General features: G+C 49.7%; 1 protein-coding gene across 1 annotated transcript in view; it reads right to left on the bottom strand.

The window, feature by feature from the left end:
* Nucleotides 1–22581, bottom strand: part of LOC110534851 (teneurin-2) — a 146961-nt gene that overhangs the window by 9023 nt on the left and 115357 nt on the right. The window contains exons 13-24 of the mRNA XM_036989631.1: nt 20526–20736; nt 15977–16096; nt 15553–15814; nt 14696–14963; nt 14035–14178; nt 12516–12768; nt 11967–11987; nt 11402–11634; nt 7667–7821; nt 3705–4579; nt 2070–2245; nt 752–987 (exon numbers count right to left, since the gene is read on the bottom strand). Of these exons, the coding sequence (XP_036845526.1) occupies nt 752–987; nt 2070–2245; nt 3705–4579; nt 7667–7821; nt 11402–11634; nt 11967–11987; nt 12516–12768; nt 14035–14178; nt 14696–14963; nt 15553–15814; nt 15977–16096; nt 20526–20736 (2954 nt within the window). The remainder of the gene's footprint in view (nt 1–751; nt 988–2069; nt 2246–3704; nt 4580–7666; nt 7822–11401; nt 11635–11966; nt 11988–12515; nt 12769–14034; nt 14179–14695; nt 14964–15552; nt 15815–15976; nt 16097–20525; nt 20737–22581) is intronic.

Genomic DNA, 22581 nt, shown 5'->3' with positions numbered 1-22581 from the left:
GTCACAGATACCTGTGGAGAGAGAGGAAGGGAGGAGGGAGGACAACGACCCTAAGCACACAGCCAGGACAATGCGGGAGTGGCTTCGGGACAAGTCTCTGAATGTCCTTGAGTGGCCCAGCCAGAGCCCGGACTTGAACCCGATCGACCTGAAAATAGCTGTGCAGCGACGCTCCCCATCCAACCTGACAGAGCTTGAGATGATCTGCAGAGAAGAATGGGAGAATCTCCCAAAATACAGGTGTGCCAAGCTTGTAGCATCATACCCAAGAAGACTCAAGGCTGTAATCGCTGCCAAAGGTGATTCAATAAAGTACCGAGTAAAGGGTCTGAATATTTATGTAAATGTGATATGAAGTTTTTTAAATTTTTTATAAATTATCAAAAATGTCTAAAAACCTGCTTTTGCTTTGTCATTATGGGGTATTGTGATGTCATTATGGGGTATTGTGATGTCATTATGGGGTATTGTGATGTCATTATGGGGTATTGTGTGTAGATTGATGTTTTTTTAAAATCAATTTTAGAATAAGGCTGTAAAGTATATATATATTTTTAAGTCAAGGGGTCTGAATACACTGTATATATATTGAAATACAACATTACTCTCTAAATTGTATATCGTAGCTCTATTTTTCTTCTTCAGTGACACATGCCATCATACAGAGACGGCCTTTAGTCTGACAGACAACAAGCTGCATTGATTAAGAAAACCTCCAGAAATGGATTGACATCAGAGCACTCCAGCTTACCCTCAACTTCCTGCCATATATGGTCACTTTACTTTTGATCACTTCCTTCCTCATCCTCCACTCGATGGAATTCAGCCCGCTGTCGGTGGGCAGAGTGATGTTACGCCGACCAATGGTAGGGCTGACTGCGCCGGCTAGGATGTGGGGCTCTGTGTGGAAACTGAGGCCCATGCCGTTGGCATACGACACCCGCAGAGTGCCATTGTAACAGAACTGGTAGTTGTTCCGTACTTGGTCTGCAGGGGGAGCAGCAGACACACACACACACACACACACGTGTTATATGAGAAGTGTTTTATTACAGAGAAGAGACTCCATTTGACGTGATTGAATGCTCTGCATTAGAGGACATGTGGTCTCTGGATGTGTGTACTTTACTCCCAGACAATAACAAGTATCCTCTCTCAGAACGACATGACCAGAGATAAGAGGGTCTCTCAGCCAAATACAGAACATGAGTCTTTTATTCCATTTCCATGCAGTAATGAGATCATGGACTACAACTGAGGAAAAAAAAGGTATCTGGGAACAAAATAATCCACTGAGTTTTAACGTGAGGAAAACTTCTTGAAACACGTCTAGCAAAAACAAGAGTAACTCAAAACCAGCTCTTAACATCTTTCAAAACTCAATTTATCTCCTTGAAACAGGAGAAGTAAACTTTGCGATCCTTTTAAAGACAGATTTACTTTGGAGATGCCATTTCAGTCAGAACTCCCACATCAGATTGAAATAAAGTGTGCAGTTAGAGGTAGACAAGTCAGTTTGCCCTCTTTTACGAGCCCCCCCCCCCAGGGTAGACGTTCATATCAATCTCTTCAATTCTTATTCTCACGACTCCAGTCGTTTCCAGACGTACAGATGAAATAGCATTTATTTTCTGTCACACCCCCGTGGGTCAGCGGGGAAATCCGTTCTCTCTCTCCCCCTCCCTCTCCCTCTCTCTCTCCCCCTCCCTCTCCCTCCCCCTCTCTCTCCCTCTCCCCCTCCCCCTCTCTCTCCCTCTCCCCCTCCCTCTCCCCCTCCCTCTCTCTCTCCCTCTCCCCCTCCCTCTCCCCCTCCCTCTCCCTCTCCCCCTCTCTCTCCCCCTCCCTCTCCCCCTCCCTCTCCCTCTCCCCCTCTCTCTCCCCCTCCCTCTCCCCCTCCCTCTCCCTCTCCCTCTCCCTCTCCCCCTCCTCGCTAAACGTCTGTAATAACCTCTGGGATCAGGGGCCGTCTTGTCGGGCAGCAACATGACGAAAATTCCAATTCGTAGAATATATTTTTTTATGAGATTTAAAAAAAATAAAATTGTGGGGGGGGTGACATTGTTAGTTACCTTGCACCACGGTGTAGGACGCCTCCGCAGAGGACAAGTTGGTGATGACGGTGACGTCATCGTCTCTGTTGGAGCGCTCCACGTCGACATTGACGGATTGCTCCATCTCCCGGTGCAGGCTGGTCACCACCCCCGTTGGGTAGGTGACGTTAGTCAGACGCCCCTCACTGTCATACCTGCACAGGGGGAAAGGAACAGGACGGAGCTGAGTCAAGTAGACATGGAGGGAAAACAAATCCTTACACGTGTGCTGGGAAACAAAGCTTGGTTGTTTAATCAAACGTGAGACCAACAGATGTCCTCTAGTACTCAGTGTAGTACCAGTGTCAGATACCAGATGGTGACAGTGACATAACCATACTGTTGATCTGACAGAATCCAGACTCTCTCTCTCTCTCTCTCTCTCTCTCTCTGTCTCTCTCTCTCTGTCTCTCTCTCTCTGTCTCTCTCTCTCTCTCCCACTCTCTCTCTCTCTCCCACTCTCTCTGTCTCTCTCTCTCTCTGTCTCTCTCTCTCTCTGTCTCTCTCTCTCTCTGTCTCTGTCTCTGTCTCTCTCTCTCTCTGTCTCTCTCTCTCTCTGTCTCTGTCTCTCTCTCTCCCACTCTCTCTCTCTCTCTCTCTCTCTCTGTCTCTCTCTCTCTCTGTCTCTCTCTCTCTCTCTCTCTCTCTGACTAATGCATTATTTCCATGGTAATTACTCATTTACTTCAGCCCACATGAGCATGTGAGTTATATCACTGAATTGTTCATTTACCCAGTCACATTACACATATATACACAAGGATATTCACACAGAGCGTTGGGCCAGTAACCGGAAGGTTGCTGGATCGAATCCCCTCGTTTTGCCTCTGAGTAAGGTAGTTAACCCACTGTTCCCCGGGCTCTGAAGACGTGGATGTCGATTATGTTAGCCCCCCCCCCCTCTCTGATTCAGATGGGTTGGGTTAAATGTGGAAGACACATTTCAATTGAATGCATTCAGTTGGACAACTGACTAGGTACCCCCCCTTTCATTCAGTTGTACAACTGACCAGGTATCCCCCCTTTCATTCAGTTGGACAACTGACCAGGTACCCCCCCTTTCATTCAGTTGGACAACTGACTTGGTATCCCCCCTTTCATTCAGTTGGACAACTGACCAGGTATCCCCCCTTTCATTCAGTTGGACAACTGACCAGGTATCCCCCTTTCATTCAGTTGGACAACTGACTAGGTATCCCCCTTTTCATTCAGTTGGACAACTGACTAGGTATCCCCCCTTTCATTCAGTTGGACAACTGACCAGGTATCCCCCCTTTCATTCAGTTGGACAACTGACTAGGTATCCCCCCTTTCATTCAGTTGTACAACTGACCAGGTATCCCCCCTTTCATTCAGTTGGACAACTGACCAGGTATCCCCCTTTCATTCAGTTGGACAACTGACCAGGTATCCTCCCTTTCATTCAGTTGGACAACTGACCAGGTATCCCCCCTTTCATTCAGTTGGACAACTGACTAGGTATCCCCCCTTTCATTCAGTTGTACAACTGACCAGGTATCCCCCCTTTCATTCAGTTGGACAACTGACCAGGTATTCCCCCTTTCATTCAGTTGGACAACTGACCAGGTATCCCCCCTTTTCCCTTTCCCTTACTCATAGAAGTTGGTCCATCCAGTCTCATCAGCCTTGGAGGCCAGCAGACCTGTGTTCGCAGCATAGCTCATCAGCGCCACTTCCTGGTTTAGGGCAGATACGGAGCGCAGGCCGCCGGCAGGGTCCAGCCCCAAGCTGACCACCTGGTTCTCAGGCAGCAGCACCAGCCTCAGCTGACCAGAGCCGTCCCTCCTCACCCTCAGGGTGTTGTTACAGTTATCAGCCACAGCAGCCAGCTCCCCGTCCGGCCCGTAGGTGAAGTTATACAGGAGTTCTCCGGTGATCAGACTGACTGTGTGTCTGTGGAGCCCATCTCTACTGAACACGTAGTGCTCCTGTTCCCGCGGTGACCCCACCTCATACAGCCCTATGGGCGTGGCCACGGGCCTGTTGCGCCTCACCGCCCGCACGCGGATGTTGTTGAGGTCAGCGATGAACAGCGTGCCGTCGGGAGACACGGCGAGCGAGGAGGGGGCGTTGAGCCCGGCGTCCGTGGCGTAGCCCTCGTCGCCAGAGAAGCACTGGCAGTTGACGTCGTTCTTGCAGTCGCACTCGGAGGTGGCGCCGGCCAGCGGAGAAATCTCTCCGGAGGCGCTGACATGCCGCACGCGGTTGATCTTCTTCTCGTCCGTCTCGGCGATGTAGAGCACGCCGGTGTGGGAGATGGCGATGGCCGTGGCGCTCTCCAGAGCTGAGTGGATGGCCAGCTTGCTCAGGGAGTAGTCGATGCCCGGGACCTGGCAGTGCATGGGCCTCCCAGCGATGATGCTGACCTGGTGGTTCTCAGTGATGCGCATGATCACATTGTTCTCCAGAACATACAGGGAGTTGTCTGTGGGGTTCACCGCCAGGTCAGTGGGCCACTCCAGACGCACCTGGATCAACAGACACAGAACACATGAGTCATCACAAACACACTGGAAGCCCTCCCTCTAGTCTCCCCCCCAGCTCTCCCTCTAGTCTCCCCCCCAGCTCTCCCTCTAGTCTCCCCCCCAGCCCTCCCTCTAGTCTCCCCCCAGCTCTCCCTCTAGTCTCCCCCCCAGCTCTCCCTCTAGTCTCCCCCCCAGCCCTCCCTCTAGTCTCCCCCCAGCCCTCCCTCTAGTCTCCCCCCCAGCCCTCCCTCTAGTCTCCCCCCAGCCGTCTGTAGGTCTCTCCCTCTAGTCTCCCCCCCAGCCCTCCCTCTAGTCTCCCCCCCAGCCCTCCCTCTAGTCTCCCCCCCAGCCCTCCCTCTAGTCTCCCACCCCAGCCCTCCCTCTAGTCTCCCCCCCAGCCCTCCCTCTAGTCTCCCCCCCAGCCCTCCCTCTAGTCTCCCCCCAGCCCTCCCTCTAGTCTCCCCCCCAGCCCTCCCTCTAGTCTCCCCCCCAGCCGTCTGTAGGTCTGTCCCTCTAGTCTCCCCCCCAGCCCTCCCTCTAGTATCCCACCCCAGCCCTCCCTCTAGTCTCCCCCCAGCCCTCCCTCTAGTCTCCCCCCCAGCCCTCCCTCTAGTCTCCCCCCCAGCCGTCTGTAGGTCTCTCCCTCTAGTCTCCCCCCCAGCCCTCCCTCTAGTCTCCCCCCAGCCCTCCCCCAGCCCTCCCTCTAGTCTCCCACCCCAGCCCTCCCTCTAGTCTCCCCCCAGCCCTCCCTCTAGTCTCCCCCCCAGCCCTCCCCCCAGCCGTCCCTCTAGTCTCCCCCCAGCCCTCCCTCTAGTCTCCCCCCAGCCCTCCCTCTAGTCTCCCCCCAGCCCTCCCTCTAGTCTCCCCCAGCCCTCCCTCTCCCCCCCAGCCCTCCCTCTAGTCTCCCCCCAGCCCCCCCTCTAGTCTCCCCCCCAGCCCACTGTAGATCTCTCCCTCTAGTCTCCCCCAGCCCTCTGTAGATCTCTCCCTCTAGTCTCCCCCCCAGCCCTCTGTAGATCTCTCCCTCTAGTCTCCCCAGCCCTCTGTAGATCTCTCCCTCTAGTCTCCCCCCAGCCCTCTGTAGATCTCTCCCTCTAGTCTCCCCCAGCCCTCTGTAGATCTCTCCCTCTAGTCTCCCCCAGCCCCCTGTAGATCTCTCCCTCTAGTCTCCCCCAGCCCTCTGTAGATCTCTCCCTCTAGTCTCCCCCCCAGCCCTCTGTAGATCTCTCCCTCTAGTCTCCCCCAGCCCTCTGTAGATCTCTCCCTCTAGTCTCCCCCAGCCCTCTGTAGATCTCTCCCTCTAGTCTCCCCCCCAGCCCTCTGTAGATCTCACCGTCTAGTCTCCCCCCCAGCCCTCCCTCTAGTCTCCCCCAGCCCTCTGTAGATCTCTCCCTCTAGTCTCCCCCCAGCCCTCTGTAGATCTCTCCCTCTAGTTTCCCCCAGCCCTCTGTAGATCTCTCCCTCTAGTCTTCCCCCCAGCCCTCTATAGATCTCTCCCTCTAGTCTCCCCCAGCCCCCTGTAGATATCTCCCTCTAGTCTCCCCCCCAGCCCTCTGTAGATCTCTCCCTCTAGTCTTTCAAGTCTATCCAACTTTCTCTCTCTCACACACTATTCAGAAGTAGGGTTGCACAATTCTGGTAACTTCCCCAAAATTCCCAGGTTATTCCCTCCTGATTCCAGAAATGTTCCAACATGGAGAATCTGTAAAACCTGGGAATTTAGGGAAAGATATCGGAATTGTGCAACCCTACTCAGAAGACGGTAGAGATTGGATTTCTGTATAGGTGGGTATTAATACTGTCAATGTATGACTACAAACAGGCAGCACTATGTAGGACCAGTTATAGATACCCTATATAAACAAAGTATGTCAACACCCCTTCAAATTAGTGGATTCGGCTATTTCATCCACACCCGTTTCTAACAGGTGTATAAAATCGAGCACACAGCCATGCAATCTCCATAGACAAACCATTTACAGTAGAATGGCCTTACTGAAGAGCTCGGTGACTTTCAATGTGGCACCGTCGTAGGATACCACCTTTCCAACAAGTCAGTTCGTCAAATGTCTGTCCTGCTGTGCTGTTATTGTGAAGTGGAAACGTCCAGGAGCAACAACGGCTCAGCCGCGAAGTGGTAGGCCACACAAGCTCACAGAACAGGACCGCTGAGTGCTGAAGCGCGTCTGTCCTCGGTTGCAACCCTCACTAACGACTTCCAAACTGCCTCTGGAAGCAACATCAGCACAATAACTGTTTCGTCGGGAGTTTCATGAAATGGGTTTGTATGGCCGAGCAACCGGCTGGAGTGGTGTGAAGCTCGCAGCCATTGGACTATGGGGTTTGGTGGTTGCCATGAGAACGCTACATACCCCAATGCATAGTGCCAACTGTACAGTGGTAGAGGAGGAATAATGGGGCTGTTTTTCATGGTTTGGGTCCTTTAGTTCCAGCGAAGGAAAATCTTCACCCTACAGCATACAATGACATTCTAGACAAGTTTGGGGAAGGTCCTTTCCTGTTTCGGCATGACAATGCCCCCGTGCACAGAGCAAGGTCCATAGGGAAATGGTTTGTCGAGATCAGTGTGGAAGAACTTGACTGGCCTGCACAGAGCCCTGACTTCAACCCTATCGAACACCTTTGGTATGAATTGGACTGAGAGCCAGGCCTAATAGCCCAACATCAGTGCCGGATCTCACTAATGCTCGTGGCTGAATGGAAGCAAGTCCCTGCAGCAACGTTCCAACATCTAGTGGAAAGCCTTCCCAGAAGAGTGGAGGCTGTTATAGCACCAAAGGGGGGACCAACTCCATATTAATGTCCATAATTTTGGAATGAGGTGTTCGATGAGCAGGTGTCCACATACCTTTAGTCATGTAGTGTATCTCCCTCTAAAATACAGTCTCTGTAGTTGTCCAGCTTAGTGTATTTGGCCATAAGGCAGAGGGATGGAGATATCTTTTAGACTGCAAAGTCTAGCCTCAGCAGCACTACACAGGTGTTCTGCCCCCACAAAAGGACCCATAAGTCCAAAATATAAAGATATAAAACATAGCTTTGTTTTGCTCCCCACGGTTCCCTCCTGACCTGACTGACGTCCATGCTGGAGTCACAGCTGAGTGGGCGGACCGCTGTGAGGTCGTTGGTCTTGATCAGGGTGGAGATGATCCCGTTCTGGTCCACCTTACGGATCATGGTGGCGTCAACAAAGTACATGAGACCGTTCTTATCCACAGCGATCCCTGACAGACAGAAAGACATAGAGAGAGGGGGGGGCAGGGTTAGAAATCACAACATTCTGACATGGGGGGGGGGGGGGCAGGGTTAGAAATCACAACATTCTGACATGGGGGGGCAGGGTTAGAAATCACAACATTCTGACATGGGGGGGGCAGGGTTAGAAATCACAACATTCTGACATGGGGGGGCAGGGTTAGAAATCACAACATTCTGACATGGGGGGGGGGGGGGGGCAGGGTTAGAAATCACAACATTCTGACATGGGGGGGCAGGGTTAGAAATCACAACATTCTGACATGGGGGGGGGGCAGGGTTAGAAATCACAACATTCTGACATGGGGGGGGCAGGGTTAGAAATCACAACATTCTGACATGGGGGGGGGGGCAGGGTTAGAAATCACAACATTCTGACATGGGGGGGGGGGGGGCAGGGTTAGAAATCACAACATTCTGACATGGGGGGGGGGGGCAGGGTTAGAAATCACAACATTCTGACATGGGGGGGGGGGCAGGGTTAGAAATCACAACATTCTGACATGGGGGGGGCAGGGTTAGAAATCACAACATTCTGACATGGGGGGGCAGGGTTAGAAATCACAACATTCTGACATGGGGGGGGGGCAGGGTTAGAAATCACAACATTCTGACATGGGGGGAGGGGGGGGCAGGGTTAGAAATCACAACATTCTGACATGGGGGGGGGGGCAGGGTTAGAAATCACAACATTCTGACATGGGGGGGCAGGGTTAGAAATCACAACATTCTGACATGGGGGGGGCAGGGTTAGAAATCACAACATTCTGACATGGGGGGGCAGGGTTAGAAATCACAACATTCTGACATGGGGGGGGGGGGGGGCAGGGTTAGAAATCACAACATTCTGACATGGGGGGGGGCAGGGTTAGAAATCACAACATTCTGACATGGGGGGGGGCAGGGTTAGAAATCACAACATTCTGACATGGGGGGGGCAGGGTTAGAAATCACAACATTCTGACATGGGGGGGCAGGGTTAGAAATCACAACATTCTGACATGGGGGGGGCAGGGTTAGAAATCACAACATTCTGACATGGGGGGGGGGGGCAGGGTTAGAAATCACAACATTCTGACATGGGGGGGGGGGGGCAGGGTTAGAAATCACAACATTCTGACATGGGGGGGGGGGGCAGGGTTAGAAATCACAACATTCTGACATGGGGGGGGGGGGGGCAGGGTTAGAAATCACAACATTCTGACATGGGGGGGGCAGGGTTAGAAATCACAACATTCTGACATGGGGGGGGGGGGGGGCAGGGTTAGAAATCACAACATTCTGACATGGGGGGGGGGGGGGCAGGGTTAGAAATCACAACATTCTGACATGGGGGGGGGGCAGGGTTAGAAATCACAACATTCTGACATGGGGGGGGGGGGGGGGGGCAGGGTTAGAAATCACAACATTCTGACATGGGGGGGGGGCAGGGTTAGAAATCACAACATTCTGACATGGGGGGGGCAGGGTTAGAAATCACAACATTCTGACATGGGGGGGGGGGGGGGGGCAGGGTTAGAAATCACAACATTCTGACATGGGGGGGGGGGCAGGGTTAGAAATCACAACATTCTGACATGGGGGGGGGGGGGGGGGCAGGGTTAGAAATCACAACATTCTGACATGGGGGGGGGGGGGGGGGGGTTAGAAATCACAACATTCTGACATGGGGGGGGGGGGGCAGGGTTAGAAATCACAACATTCTGACATGTGAAAACTAGTCCTGGTGCTGCTGACACAAACAGTCAAAACAAAGTCAAAGTTGTGCCCATCAGGTATTCTGTTGTAACATGGAACTGGCATCAGGATGTCGGTGTGCTAGCTCCTCATCCTGCTTGTGACACCAAGTGACAGTGCAACACTACGCCCAGGAGTTTGGTGTCAGGAAGTGCCATCGTCTCTTTTCCAGGTCACTGCTCTGTACAAATCACTGTCGTTTCCATACACCCACCCCCTGAAGATAGTCTACACTTGATAGATATTGAGCAGTGGAGGCTGCTTAAGGGAGGACGGCTCATAATAATGGCTGTATCAGAGCAAATTGAATTTGATACCATTTCACCTAGTCCACTCCAGCCATTACCTGCACATCCATCTTCTGCACATCTACCATTCCAGTGTTTAACTGCTATATTGTAATTACTTCGCCACCATGGCCTATTTATTGCCTTAACTCCCTTATTTTACCTCATTTTTACTCACTGTATATAGACTTTGTTTTCTTTTGTTTCTACTGTATTATTGACTATGTTTTGTTTATTCCATGTGTAACTCTGTGTTGTTGTGTGTGTCAAACTGCTGTGCTTTATCTTGGCCAGGTCACAGTTACAAATGAGAACTTGTTCTCAACTAGCCTACCTGGTTAAATAAAGGTGTTCTCAACTAGCCTACCTAGTTAAATAAAGGTGAAATGAAATATATCTAAATAAATAAAATTACCACGAGCCCGTCCTCCCCAATTAACCTGCCACCAACCTCCTGTGATATTGAGTGACAGCTAAACAGCCCAAATGAACAGCAGGTGAACCTGTGTAAAATCCCACAATAAATGTGTAAAATCCCACAATAAATGTGTAAGTGACAGTTTGTAAGGGACAGTTTGTAAGGGACAGTTTGTAAGGGACAGTTTGTAAGGGACAGTTTGTAAGGGACAGTTTGTAAGGGACAGTTTGTAAGGGACAGTTTGTAAGGGACAGTTTGTAAGGGACAGTTTGTAAGTGACAGTTTGTAAGGGACAGTTTGTAAGGGACAGTTTGTAAGGGACAGTTTGTAAGGGACAGTTTATAAGTGACAGTTTGTAAGGGACAGTTTGTAAGTGACAGTTTGTAAGGGACAGTTTGTAAGTGACAGTTTGTAAGGGACAGTTTGTAAGTGACAGTTTGTAAGGGACAGTTTGTAAGGGACAGTTTGTAAGTGACAGTTTGTAAGGGACAGTTTGTAAGTGACAGTTTGTAAGGGACAGTTTGTAAGTGACAGTTTGTAAGGGACAGTTTGTAAGGGACAGTTTGTAAGTGACAGTTTGTAAGGGACAGTTTGTAAGTGACAGTTTGTAAGGGACAGTTTGTAAGTGACAGTTTGTAAGGGACAGTTTGTAAGTGACAGTTTGTAAGGGACAGTTTGTAAGGGACAGTTTGTAAGTGACAGTTTGTAAGTAACAGTTTGTAAGGGACAGTTTGTAAGGGACAGTTTGTAAGTGACAGTTTGTAAGTAACAGTTTGTAAGGGACAGTTTGTAAGGGACAGTTTGTAAGGGACAGTTTGTAAGTGACAGTTTGTAAGTGACAGTTTGTAAGGGACAGTTTTTAAGGGACAGTTTGTAAGGGACAGTTTGCAAGTGACAGTTTGCAAGTGACAGTTTGCAAGTGACAGTTTGCAAGTGACAGTTTGCAAGTGACAGTCAGCTATAGCAAAATAATCCTTAAGGAAATTAGAGGTGTGGAACTGATTTTATAGTGAACGTGTGGAGCACAGTAGCCCTGCAACAGTACTCAGTAACAAGTCACTGTCACCTCCCCAGTCCTGGTTGATAGCCCCTGCTTCTGGTACTCACCCCTGGGGTTCATGAGTGCGGCCTCCATGGCCTTGCCCCCGTCCCCACAGCGAGCCTCGTCGAAGGGGACACACTGCTCGCCGGTCCCAGCCACCACCTGGGCATTGTCCAACAACTGCCGCCCGCTGGTGAGTGAGCGCACGCGGTATATCTGCCGAGAGTTGGTGTCTGAGAGGAAGACCGCCCCAGACATTGGGTCCACCGCTAGGTAGTACTTGTGTGTTGGGTTGTTCCTACGGAGAAATTATATGAGAGAATATTTCTGCCCTTGAACAGGCAGTTAACCCACTGTTCCTAGGCCGTCATTGAAAATAAGAATTTGTTCTTAACTGAGTTAAAGTTAAATAAAGGTAAAATAAAAATATATATATTTTAGATGGTAATAATAATGACCTCCAGCAACTAAAATCAATTTTAAGAGTTGGGACAGATAATCCCTCAAAGGACTAAAACAGAGATTGGGAGAACATTCCAAAGGCGCCCCAACATACAGGAAGACAACTATCGCTTTCTACAGCTGTATGTCAGGCAATGTCACCAAGCTGCTGGACGACGCATAACTTACCCATGCCTCAAGTCTTTATTTCTGAAAACAAAACAAAGAAACCAACCTTGTTAGTTTCCACCCATCATCCTACTTAACCCCTCCTCCACTGGCACCCTCCTCCACTGGCACCCTCCTCTACTGACACCCTCCTCTACTGGCACCCTCCTCCACTGACACCATCCTCTACTTAACCCCTCCTCCACTGGCACCCTCCTCCACTGGCACCCTCCTCCACTGGCACCCTCCTCTACTGACACCCTCCTCTACTGGCACCCTCCTCCACTGACACCCTCCTCCACTGACACCCTCCTCTACTGGCACCCTCCTCCACTGACATCCTCCTCCACTGGCACTCTCCTCCACTGACACCCTCCTCCACTGACACCCTCCTCTACTTAACCCCTCCTCTACTTAACCCCTCCTCCACTGGCACCCTCCTCTACTGGCACCCTCCTCTACTGGCACCCTCCTCCACTGGCACCCTCCTCCACTGGCACCCTCCTCCACTGACACCCTCCTCCACTGACACCCTCCTCCACTGACACCCTCTGCACGTTGATACCTTACCTGAGCTCCAACACAGCCGTGGTGTTGAGGGTGGGATAGACCCGGCGGATGAAGTTGAGGTCTCCCACGTACAGGCTGCCGTCCCCCCCACAGGCCAGCGCCACGGGGGCCAGCAGCTTGTTGCCCTCGGCCAGACCACTGCAGCTGGGACAGGAGATACTGCGCCTGCGCCCGTTACCCATGATGCTGTTGATGACTGGAGGCTGCTGCTCTGAGACAAACACATTCTCCCCACTGCCTTTGTGTAAGATGCCTGAAACAGTAGAGGCAAACAGTTCTGATTCAAAACGATATCCTTTTAGATCCTAAAAATACAGCAAGGGAACAAAGACCCTTTTAAAAAAAAATTATCAACCTCCATCTTAATATGAACTTACTTATCATTTTAGACTTTCCCCAAAAATAAAACAAAGTCATTCAATCTGTAATCCAATACTGTTCAAAGTGTTGCTATAGAAACAAGGTGAGTTTCAGGGTGAGGAAGGTGTTGAATACTTGTCTAATGTTTTATTTTTCATATTTAAAATAATAAAATAAAAATGTTCACGTTTATCTTCCACTTTGACATGACAGAGTACCTTGTGTAGATCGTCGACCAGAAATGACAATTACATCCATTTTAATCAGACTTTTTTTTTAGCAACAAAATGGGGGAGAAGTCAAGGGGTGTGAATCATTTCTGATGGCACTGCATGTGTATCTAACCTTGTGGGGGGAAACACAATTCAGTCCCAATCCTATTTTCCCTCGCCCTAAATGGTACACTAACCCGAAAACCTAACCCGAAAACTAACCCGGATTCTAAACCCAATAGAAATAGCATTTGACCTTGTGGAGACAAACAAAATGATCCTCAGTTGGTCACATTTTTTTGTTCGTTTACTATTCTTGTGGGGACTTCTGGACACACACACACACACACTTTTAAATGTATGTCAATTGTCAAGTCTCTTGTCTGTAATGTCATTACGCGTCGAACCCCAGTAAGACCAGCTGTCGTCATTGACTCCCTGCTTGTCATTGCCTCCACACAGGAATATTCTATTGGTATTCAGGGCACGCCTAATCCTGTCAAACACGGAGGTGAAACACCGGTGTTGTCGGAGGAGATTAGCAGTGGCGCTGTACTGATATAGAGATGAGACGAGACAAGGCCACTTGGATGTTAAACATTCATTCATACGCTCAAATAAGTGGTCTGGTTTCAGTGACCGCACCTTTTTAACATTTCACAACACTAAACAAAAAAACGGAAAGAATTCACACAGTTGTGAATGATCTGACTGTGATAGTAGCTGGTCTGTCCCGGCGTGAGGGAACTCGCTTCTAAAACGGCCCTGTTCTGACTTTTAAAGGATGTAGGTCTTTTAAAAAAAAAACTAGGCAAGTCAGTTAAGAACACATTGTCCTTTTCCGACTCGCAATCTCTCTCTCCTTTCCTGTCTACCCTCCACTGTCCTATCTCAATCAAATAAATCAAATCCATAAAATATGAAAACAAAACGTTGTAGAGTCGTACCACTGGCGATGTTGAGGGTGTGATGTTTGTCCAGGGACCAGCCCCCTAAGTTAGAGGGCAGCAGCTCGTATCCCTGCAGCATCGCTGTCCTCTTCTCCCACAGGATCTGACTGGGACACGTCTCATACTCAAACCCCACGGACACTGTAGAAAAACAGAGGAGAATAACACTTTATTCTCCATCCCAAACTTTAACATCGCCTCATAAAGTAACACAGACATTGAACATACAGTCAGTGAATGATCTAAATGTCTTCATGGTCACACCAACCACACGTGATACACAGGTCTAGTTTACTTCAATAGGAATGTTAATCAGGCGAGTGACATTTAATGAGACGTGTGTGTGTGTGTGTGTGTGTGTGTGTGTGTGTGTGGAGAGAAACGTACTCAGCCTGATCACATGCTGTATGTGTGAATGGATGGGCCCCGAGGTAGACAACTGTTCACACCTACACAGTAGCACAGTCTGTTACTGCGCTGGTGTCAACTTAACTAAACATGTGATCATTTAGAGAAGGATAGAAAGCTTATGTCTGATTAGAATGAGTGAGAGATTGTCAGAGAGCTCTGCCAACCTGTTGCAGTAACACATGGTACTGTGTCTGGGTAGATGGTTACATCTAATATAACGGACCAAACATCTCACGCTGCTACTCACCAGACGCTCGGGTCAGACCATAGACCCTCTGCCTGTAGACATCGGTCTTGTCCCAGATGTAGGTGTAGGCCAGGTTAGGAGAGGCGTGGAACCACTTCTGGAAGAGATGTCCCTCCACGGCCACCATCAGGTGCACCTTGGCCAGGGAGAGAGGCACCAGGGCCTGGGTCATAGTCACCTTCAGCAGGGCGCGGTACCCGGAGGCACGAGAGCTCAGGTAGCACAGCTTCAGACCTGTGCCCGGGATCTCCAGCTGCTCATGAACCACCTAGGAGGAGCAGGGAGAGAGGGAAACAGAGAGGAAGAGGAAGAGAGAAACGTGAGACAGAGAAGACAATAAAGTGTGAGAGAAACAGAGCTAGAGAGAGAGAGAGAGAGAGAGAGAGAGAAACAGAGCTAGAGAGAGAGAGAAACAGAGCTCGAGAGAGAGAGAGAAACAGAGCTAGAGAGAGAGAGAGAGGGAGAGAAACAGAGCTAGAGAGAGAGAGAGAGAGAAACAGAGCTAGAGAGAGAGAGAAACAGAGCTAGAGAGAGCGAGAGAAACAGAGCTAGAGAGAGAGAGAGAGAGAGAGAGAGAGAGAGAAACAGAGCTAGAGAGAGAGAGAAACAGAGCTATAGAGCGAGAGAGAGAGAGAGAGAAACAGAGCTAGAGAGAGAGAGAGAGAAACAGAGCTAGAGAGCGAGAGAGTAAGAGAAACAGAGCTAGAGAGAGAGAGAGAGAAACAGAGCTAGAGAGAGAGAGAGGGAGAGAAACAGAGCTAGAGAGAGAGAAAGAGAAACAGAGCTAGAGAGAGAGAGAGAGAGCAAGAGAGATAGAGAGCGAGAGAGATAGAGAAGAGAGAGCGCTGTGTATGTACCTGAGTCTCAGGGATGATGTGCCTCTCTGCAGGGTGAGAGCTGAAGAAGGAGGAGAGGGGCGAGGCCACCACCACAGGGTCGGGGAGGACGTAGCCGCTGAGGTCACAGGCTGGGATGGTGTTCTCCTCCGTCTTCAGCACCAGCGTGTCCATGGCATAGAACCGGTTCCAGGGTAGCCACACCGTGCGCTCCTGGCTCAGGAACGGAGCTCGCTCGAAGAGCAGGGCCAGAGACACGCCCCCATTGGCCACCAGGTCAAATCTAGAGAGGAACAAAGACAAGAGGACAAAAGGGGGTTACAAACCCGTTGATCCTCACCATCCTCAAATCACTCAACGATATCCAAGTCACCTAAGGGACATAAATCCATTCATATATCTAAAGATCTGTTGTCATATTCAAACACCAACAAAAATCACCTACGTGCCGTCCTGACGAGTCAAGGTGAAGCCATAGTGGGGGTACTTGACGAACGTCACGTTGACCCCCACCAGGGGAGTCCCGTCCGTGGTCACGACCTGGCCTCTGATCAACGCTGCCAGGCTGCAAGAGAGGACATAGCTACGAGGTGAAGGTATGAAGATGGTGTGACAACACATGAATCAATCCTCTTAATGTACAGTGCAGTGCATTCAGAAAGTATTCAGACCCCTTAACTTTTTCCACATTTTGTTCCGTTTACAGTCTTATTCTAAAATGGATTAAATCGTTTTTTCCCCCTCATCAATCTACACACAGTACTGCATAAAGGTTTTTATAAAATATCAAAAACAGAAATATCACATTACATAAGAATTCAGACCTTTTACTCATTACTTTGTTGAAACACCTTTGGCAGCGATTACAGCCTCGAGTCTTCTTGGGTATGACGCTACAAGCTTGGTACACCTGTATTTGGGGACTTTCTCCCATTCTTCTCTGCAGATCCTCTCGTTCATCTTTCCCTCAATCCTAACTAGTCTCCCAGTCCCTGCCTCTGAAAAACATCCCCACAGCATGATACTGCCACCACCATGCTTCACCGTAGGGATGGTTCCAGGTTTCCTCCAGACATGAAGCTCTGCATTCAGGCCGAAGAGTTCAACCTTGGTTTCATCAGACCAGAGAATCTTGTCTCTCATGGAATAAGTTCGATGCCTTCTGGCAAACTCCAAGCGGGCTGTCATGTGCCTTTTACTGACTAGTGGCATCCATCTGGCCACTCTACCATAAAGGCCTGATTGGTGGAGTGCTGCAGAGGTGGTTGTCCTTCTGGAAGATTCTCCCATCTCCACAGCGGAACTCTGGAGCTCTGTCAGAGTGACCATCGGGTTATTGGTCACCTCCCTGACCAAGGCCCTTCTCCCCAATTGCTCAGTTTAGCCGGGCGGCCAGCTCTAGGAAAAGAGTCTTGGTGGTTCCAAACTTCTTCCATTTAAGAAAGATGGAGGCCACTGTGCTCTTGGGGACCTTTAATGCTGCAGACATTTTTTGGTACCCTTCCCCAGACCTGTGCCTCGACACAATCCTGACCCGGAGCGCTACGGACAATTCCTTTGACCCCATGGCTTTTGCTAGGACGTGCACAGTCAACTGTGAGACCTTATATAGACAGGTGTGTACCTTTCCAAATCATGTACAATCAATTTAATTTACCACAGAGAAACATCTCAAGGATGATCAATGGAAGCAGGATGCACCTGAGCTCAATTTCGATTCTCATAGCAAAGGGTCTGATCACTTATGTAAATAAAGTATTTTTGTTTTTTATTTTTAATACATTTGTAAAAACTTGTAAAAAGCTGTTTTCACCTTGTCATTAAGAGGTATTGTGTGCAGATTGATGGGAATTATTTTGTAACGTATCAAAATATAGAAAAAGTCAAGAGGTCTGAATACTTTCCGGATGCACTGTGTGACTGTGACTGTGTGACTGTGACTGTGTGACTGTGACTGTGTGACTGTGTGACTGTGACTGTGTGACTGTGTGACTGTGACTGTGTGACTGTGACTGTGTGACTGTGACTGTGTGACTGTGTGACTGTGACTGTGACTGTGTGACTGTGACTGTGTGACTGTGACTGTGTGACTGTGACTGTGTGACTGTGTGACTGTGACTGTGTGACTGTGTGACTGTGACTGTGTGACTGTGACTGTGTGACTGTGACTGTGTGACTGTGTGACTGTGACTGTGACTGTGTGACTGTGACTGTGTGACTGTGACTGTGTGACTGGGTGACTGTGACTGTGTGACTATGACTGTGTGACTGTGTGACTGTGACTGTGTGACTGTGACTGTGACTGTGTGACTGTGACTGTGTGACTGTGACTGTGACTGTGACTGTGTGACTGTGACTGTGACTGTGTGACTGTGACTGTGTGACTGTGACTGTGTGACTGTGACTGTGTGACTGTGTGACTGTGACTGTGACTGTGTGACTGTGACTGTGTGACTGTGACTGTGTGACTGTGACTGTGTGACTGTGACTGTGTGACTGTGTGACTGTGACTGTGTGACTGTGACTGTGTGACTGTGACTGTGTGACTGTGACTGTGACTGTGTGACTGTGACTGTGACTGTGTGACTGTGACTGTGTGACTGTGACTGTGACTGTGTGACTGTGTGACTGTGACTGTGTGACTGTGTGACTGTGACTGTGTGACTGTGTGACTGTGACTGTGTGACTGTGACTGTGTGACTGTGTGACTGTGACTGTGTGACTGTGACTGTGTGACTGTGACTGTGTGACTGTGACTGTGTGAGTGTGTGACTGTGACTGTGTGACTGTGACTGTGACTGTGTGACTGTGACTGTGTGACTGTGACTGTGTGACTGTGCCTGTGTGACTGTGACTGTGTGACTGTGACTGTGTGACTGTGACTGTGTGACTGTGTGACTGTGACTGTGTGACTGTGACTGTGTGACTGTGACTGTGTGACTGTGTGACTGTGTGACTGTGACTGTGACTGTGTGACTGTGACTGGGTGACTGTGTGACTGTGTGACTGTGACTGTGTGACTGTGTGACTGTGTGACTGTGACTGTGTGACTGTGACTGTGTGACTGTGTGACTGTGACTGTGTGACTGTGACTGTGTGACTGTGACTGTGTGACTGTGACTGTGTGAGTGTGTGACTGTGACTGTGTGACTGTGACTGTGACTGTGTGACTGTGACTGTGTGACTGTGACTGTGTGACTGTGACTGTGTGACTGTGACTGTGACTGTGTGACTGTGACTGTGTGACTGTGACTGTGTGACTGTGTGACTGTGACTGTGTGACTGTGACTGTGTGACTGTGTGACTGTGACTGTGTGACTGTGACTGTGTGACTGTGACTGTGTGACTGTGACTGTGTGACTGTGTGACTGTGACTGTGTGACTGTGACTGTGTGACTGTGACTGTGTGACTGTGACTGTGTGACTGTGACTGTGTGACTGTGACTGTGACTGTGTGACTGTGACTGTGTGCCTGTGACTGTGTGACTGTGTGACTGTGTGACTGTGTGACTGTCTGACTGTGTGCCTGTGTGACTGTGTGACTGTGTGACTGTGTGACTGTCTGACTGTGTGCCTGTGACTGTGAGACTGTGTGACTGTGACTGTGTGACTGTGACTGTGTGACTGTGTGACTGTGACTGTGTGACTGTGACTGTGTGCCTGTGAGACTGTGTGACTGTGTGACTGTGAGATTGTGAGACTGTGTGAGTGTGTGACTGTGACTGTGTGACTGTGACTGTGTGCCTGTGAGACTGTGTGACTGTGACTGTGTGACTGTGAGACTCTGTGACTGTGAGACTCTATGACTGTGTGACTGTGAGACTGTGTGACTGTGAGACTCTGTGACTGTGTGACTGTGAGACTGTGTGACTGTGTGACTGTGACTGTGTGACTGTGACTGTGTGACTGTGTGACTGTGTGACTGTGACTGTGACTGTGTGACTGTGACTGTGTGACTGTGTGACTGTGTGACTGTGACTGTGTGACTGTGTGACTGTGTGACTGTGACTGTGTGACTGTGACTGTGTGACTGTGTGACTGTGACTGTGTGACTGTGACTGTGTGACTGTGACTGTGTGACTGTGACTGTGTGAGTGTGTGACTGTGACTGTGTGACTGTGACTGTGACTGTGTGACTGTGACTGTGTGACTGTGACTGTGTGACTGTGACTGTGACTGTGTGACTGTGACTGTGACTGTGTGACTGTGACTGTGTGACTGTGACTGTGTGACTGTGTGACTGTGACTGTGTGACTGTGACTGTGTGACTGTGTGACTGTGACTGTGACTGTGTGACTGTGACTGTGTGACTGTGACTGTGTGACTGTGACTGTGTGACTGTGACTGTGTGACTGTGACTGTGTGACTGTGACTGTGACTGTGTGACTGTGACTGTGTGCCTGTGACTGTGTGACTGTGTGACTGTGTGACTGTGTGACTGTCTGACTGTGTGCCTGTGTGACTGTGTGACTGTGTGACTGTGTGACTGTCTGACTGTGTGCCTGTGACTGTGAGACTGTGTGACTGTGACTGTGTGACTGTGACTGTGTGACTGTGTGACTGTGACTGTGTGACTGTGACTGTGTGCCTGTGAGACTGTGTGACTGTGTGACTGTGAGATTGTGAGACTGTGTGAGTGTGTGACTGTGACTGTGTGACTGTGACTGTGTGCCTGTGAGACTGTGTGACTGTGACTGTGTGACTGTGAGACTCTGTGACTGTGAGACTCTATGACTGTGTGACTGTGAGACTGTGTGACTGTGAGACTCTGTGACTGTGTGACTGTGAGACTCTGTGACTGTGAGACTGTGTGACTGTGAGACTCTGTGACTGTGAGACTGTCTGACTGTGTGACTGTCTGACTGTGTGACTGTGTGACTGTGTGACTGTGAAAGTCAGTGGTAATTACTGTAGAATATTCTGCCCTTACGCTGATGTTTACTGTATAAACAGTTGATTATATCCCGAAGTGAGTAGAATGGACAGATGGCTACCTTGAGTTGAAGGGGTTGTTTCCAGGGATGATGTGGGTGCCATCCCTCCCCACCAGTAACTTGACTCTGTCGTAGAATGATCTGACTTTCAGCGAAGGTGATTGGCTCTGCTGGATGATCTGCAGTGGATCCCTTGCTCCCAGGCACAGTGGATTGGTCAGACACAGACTCTGAGCGCAGCAGTCGGGATCCATGCAGTCTGTCAGTCCGTCTACAAGGGGAAGCACATGATAAATTAACCTGGACAGACAGACACCGCTGCAAATAAATAATGATTCAATGGCATTTTTTTTGTTGTTGATTTGTCATTTTTCCTTTTGTTGTTGGGCAGAATAAAACCAGATCGTTGTCAAGCAGGTTGTCAAGCAGGTTGTCAAGCAGGTTGTCAAGCAGGTTGTCAAGCAGGTGCAACAAAGAACATTTGAAAACATGCAGGTTTACCATCTTGTGTACCCTCTATACTGTGTCAACACAACATATATTCAAATCTTTATTCCCTTTCCATTCTTTTCACAGGTTCATGTATTTCTCTTCAACTAATGTTTTATATTCATTAGGATGTGTGTGGTATTTTTGCCTCATTCTCAATTTAAAAAAAAAATCATTTTTATTTATTTTACCTTTATGTAACTAGGCAAGTCAGTTAAGAACAAATTCTTATTTACAATGACGGCCTACCCCCGGCCAAACCCGGACGATGCTGGGCCAATTGTGTGCTGCCCTATGGGACTCCCAATCACGGCCGGTTGTGATACAGCCTGATACAAACCAGGGTCTGTAGTGACACCTCTAGCACTGAGATGCAGTGCCTTAGACCGCTGCGCCACTCGGGAGCCTACAAAGGAAGTTCTCCTTCAGAAATGGTGATCTGCACCCTTCTCCCCAGCACAGTGCCTCTGCCTGTCGAACTTTTAATCAAAACCAATGACACCGACATCAAAGCCAAACAGGACATCACTCACAACCCTGAGGGCGAATCCTCTCTCTCTCTCTCTCTGCATACTAACACAAGCAAGCGTGTTAATTCAGAACTGTCAAAACAAACACTTTCAACTATGCAAACTACTTTCAGACTTTGTAAACTGTTTTCTGTCTGATCTTTCAGCTTTTATTTGGTGAAATAAAACAGACAGAGACAAACAGAGAGGGAGAGACAGAGAGGGAGGGAGACTGATAAACACCCGACAGACAGATTAAGGAAGTGAGTAGGAAGTATGACAACATCTCCAATGAAGGAGGAGGATATTTTTGATGAACCTCAACCGCCAGCCTGCCAGGCATCCAGCCACACATTGAAATGGACTGGCTGTAAAGACTGTTAAAACCCCCTATCGTCCTCGGAGCATATTACCCTATTGCTCAGACCAGAGAGATTAAAGATGAAAGGCCTCCAGGGGCTGCATTGAAATACCTGGAAGCATAGCATCCAGACACAATTGCCTGACATGCCACAGAGAAAGCCCTCTTTAAGATCGACATAGCTCTGGCCTCGGCACACTACTTAGCCGCCATGCAAGGAAAAATAGTCCCGGGTATAATTTTCATGTTAGATAACACTGCACTGACAGATTGCATGGGGCTGGCTGGCTGCTTGGAGAGGAGCTGGCTGCTTGGAGAGGAGCTGGCTGCTTGGAGAGGAGCTGGCTGCTTGGAGAGGAGCTGCTGCTTGGAGAGGAGCTGGCTGCCTGGAGAGGAGCTGGCTGCTTGGAGAGGAGCTGGCTGCTTGGAGAGGAGCTGGCTGCTTGGAGAGGAGCTGCTGCTTGGAGAGGAGCTGGCTGCTTGGAGAGGAGCTGGCTGCTTGGAGAGGAGCTGGCTGCTTGGAGAGGAGCTGGCTGCCTGGAGAGGAGCTGGCTGCTTGGAGAGGACCTGGCTGCCTGGAGAGGAGCTGGCTGCTTGGAGAGAAGCTGGCTGCCTGGAGAGGAGCTGGCTGCTTGGAGAGGAGCTGGCTGCCTAGAGAGGAGCTGGCTGCCTGGAGAGGAGCTGGCTGCTTGGAGAGGAGCTGGCTGCTTGGAGAGGAGCTGGCTGCTTGGAGAGGAGCTGGCTGCCTGGAGAGGAG

The sequence above is a fragment of the Oncorhynchus mykiss genome, chromosome 10 (assembly GCF_013265735.2).
Source record: "Oncorhynchus mykiss isolate Arlee chromosome 10, USDA_OmykA_1.1, whole genome shotgun sequence".
Lineage (NCBI taxonomy): Eukaryota > Metazoa > Chordata > Actinopteri > Salmoniformes > Salmonidae > Oncorhynchus > Oncorhynchus mykiss.
Note: the sequence above shows the minus strand (reverse complement) of the source record. Positions and strands in the feature narration are given on the sequence as shown.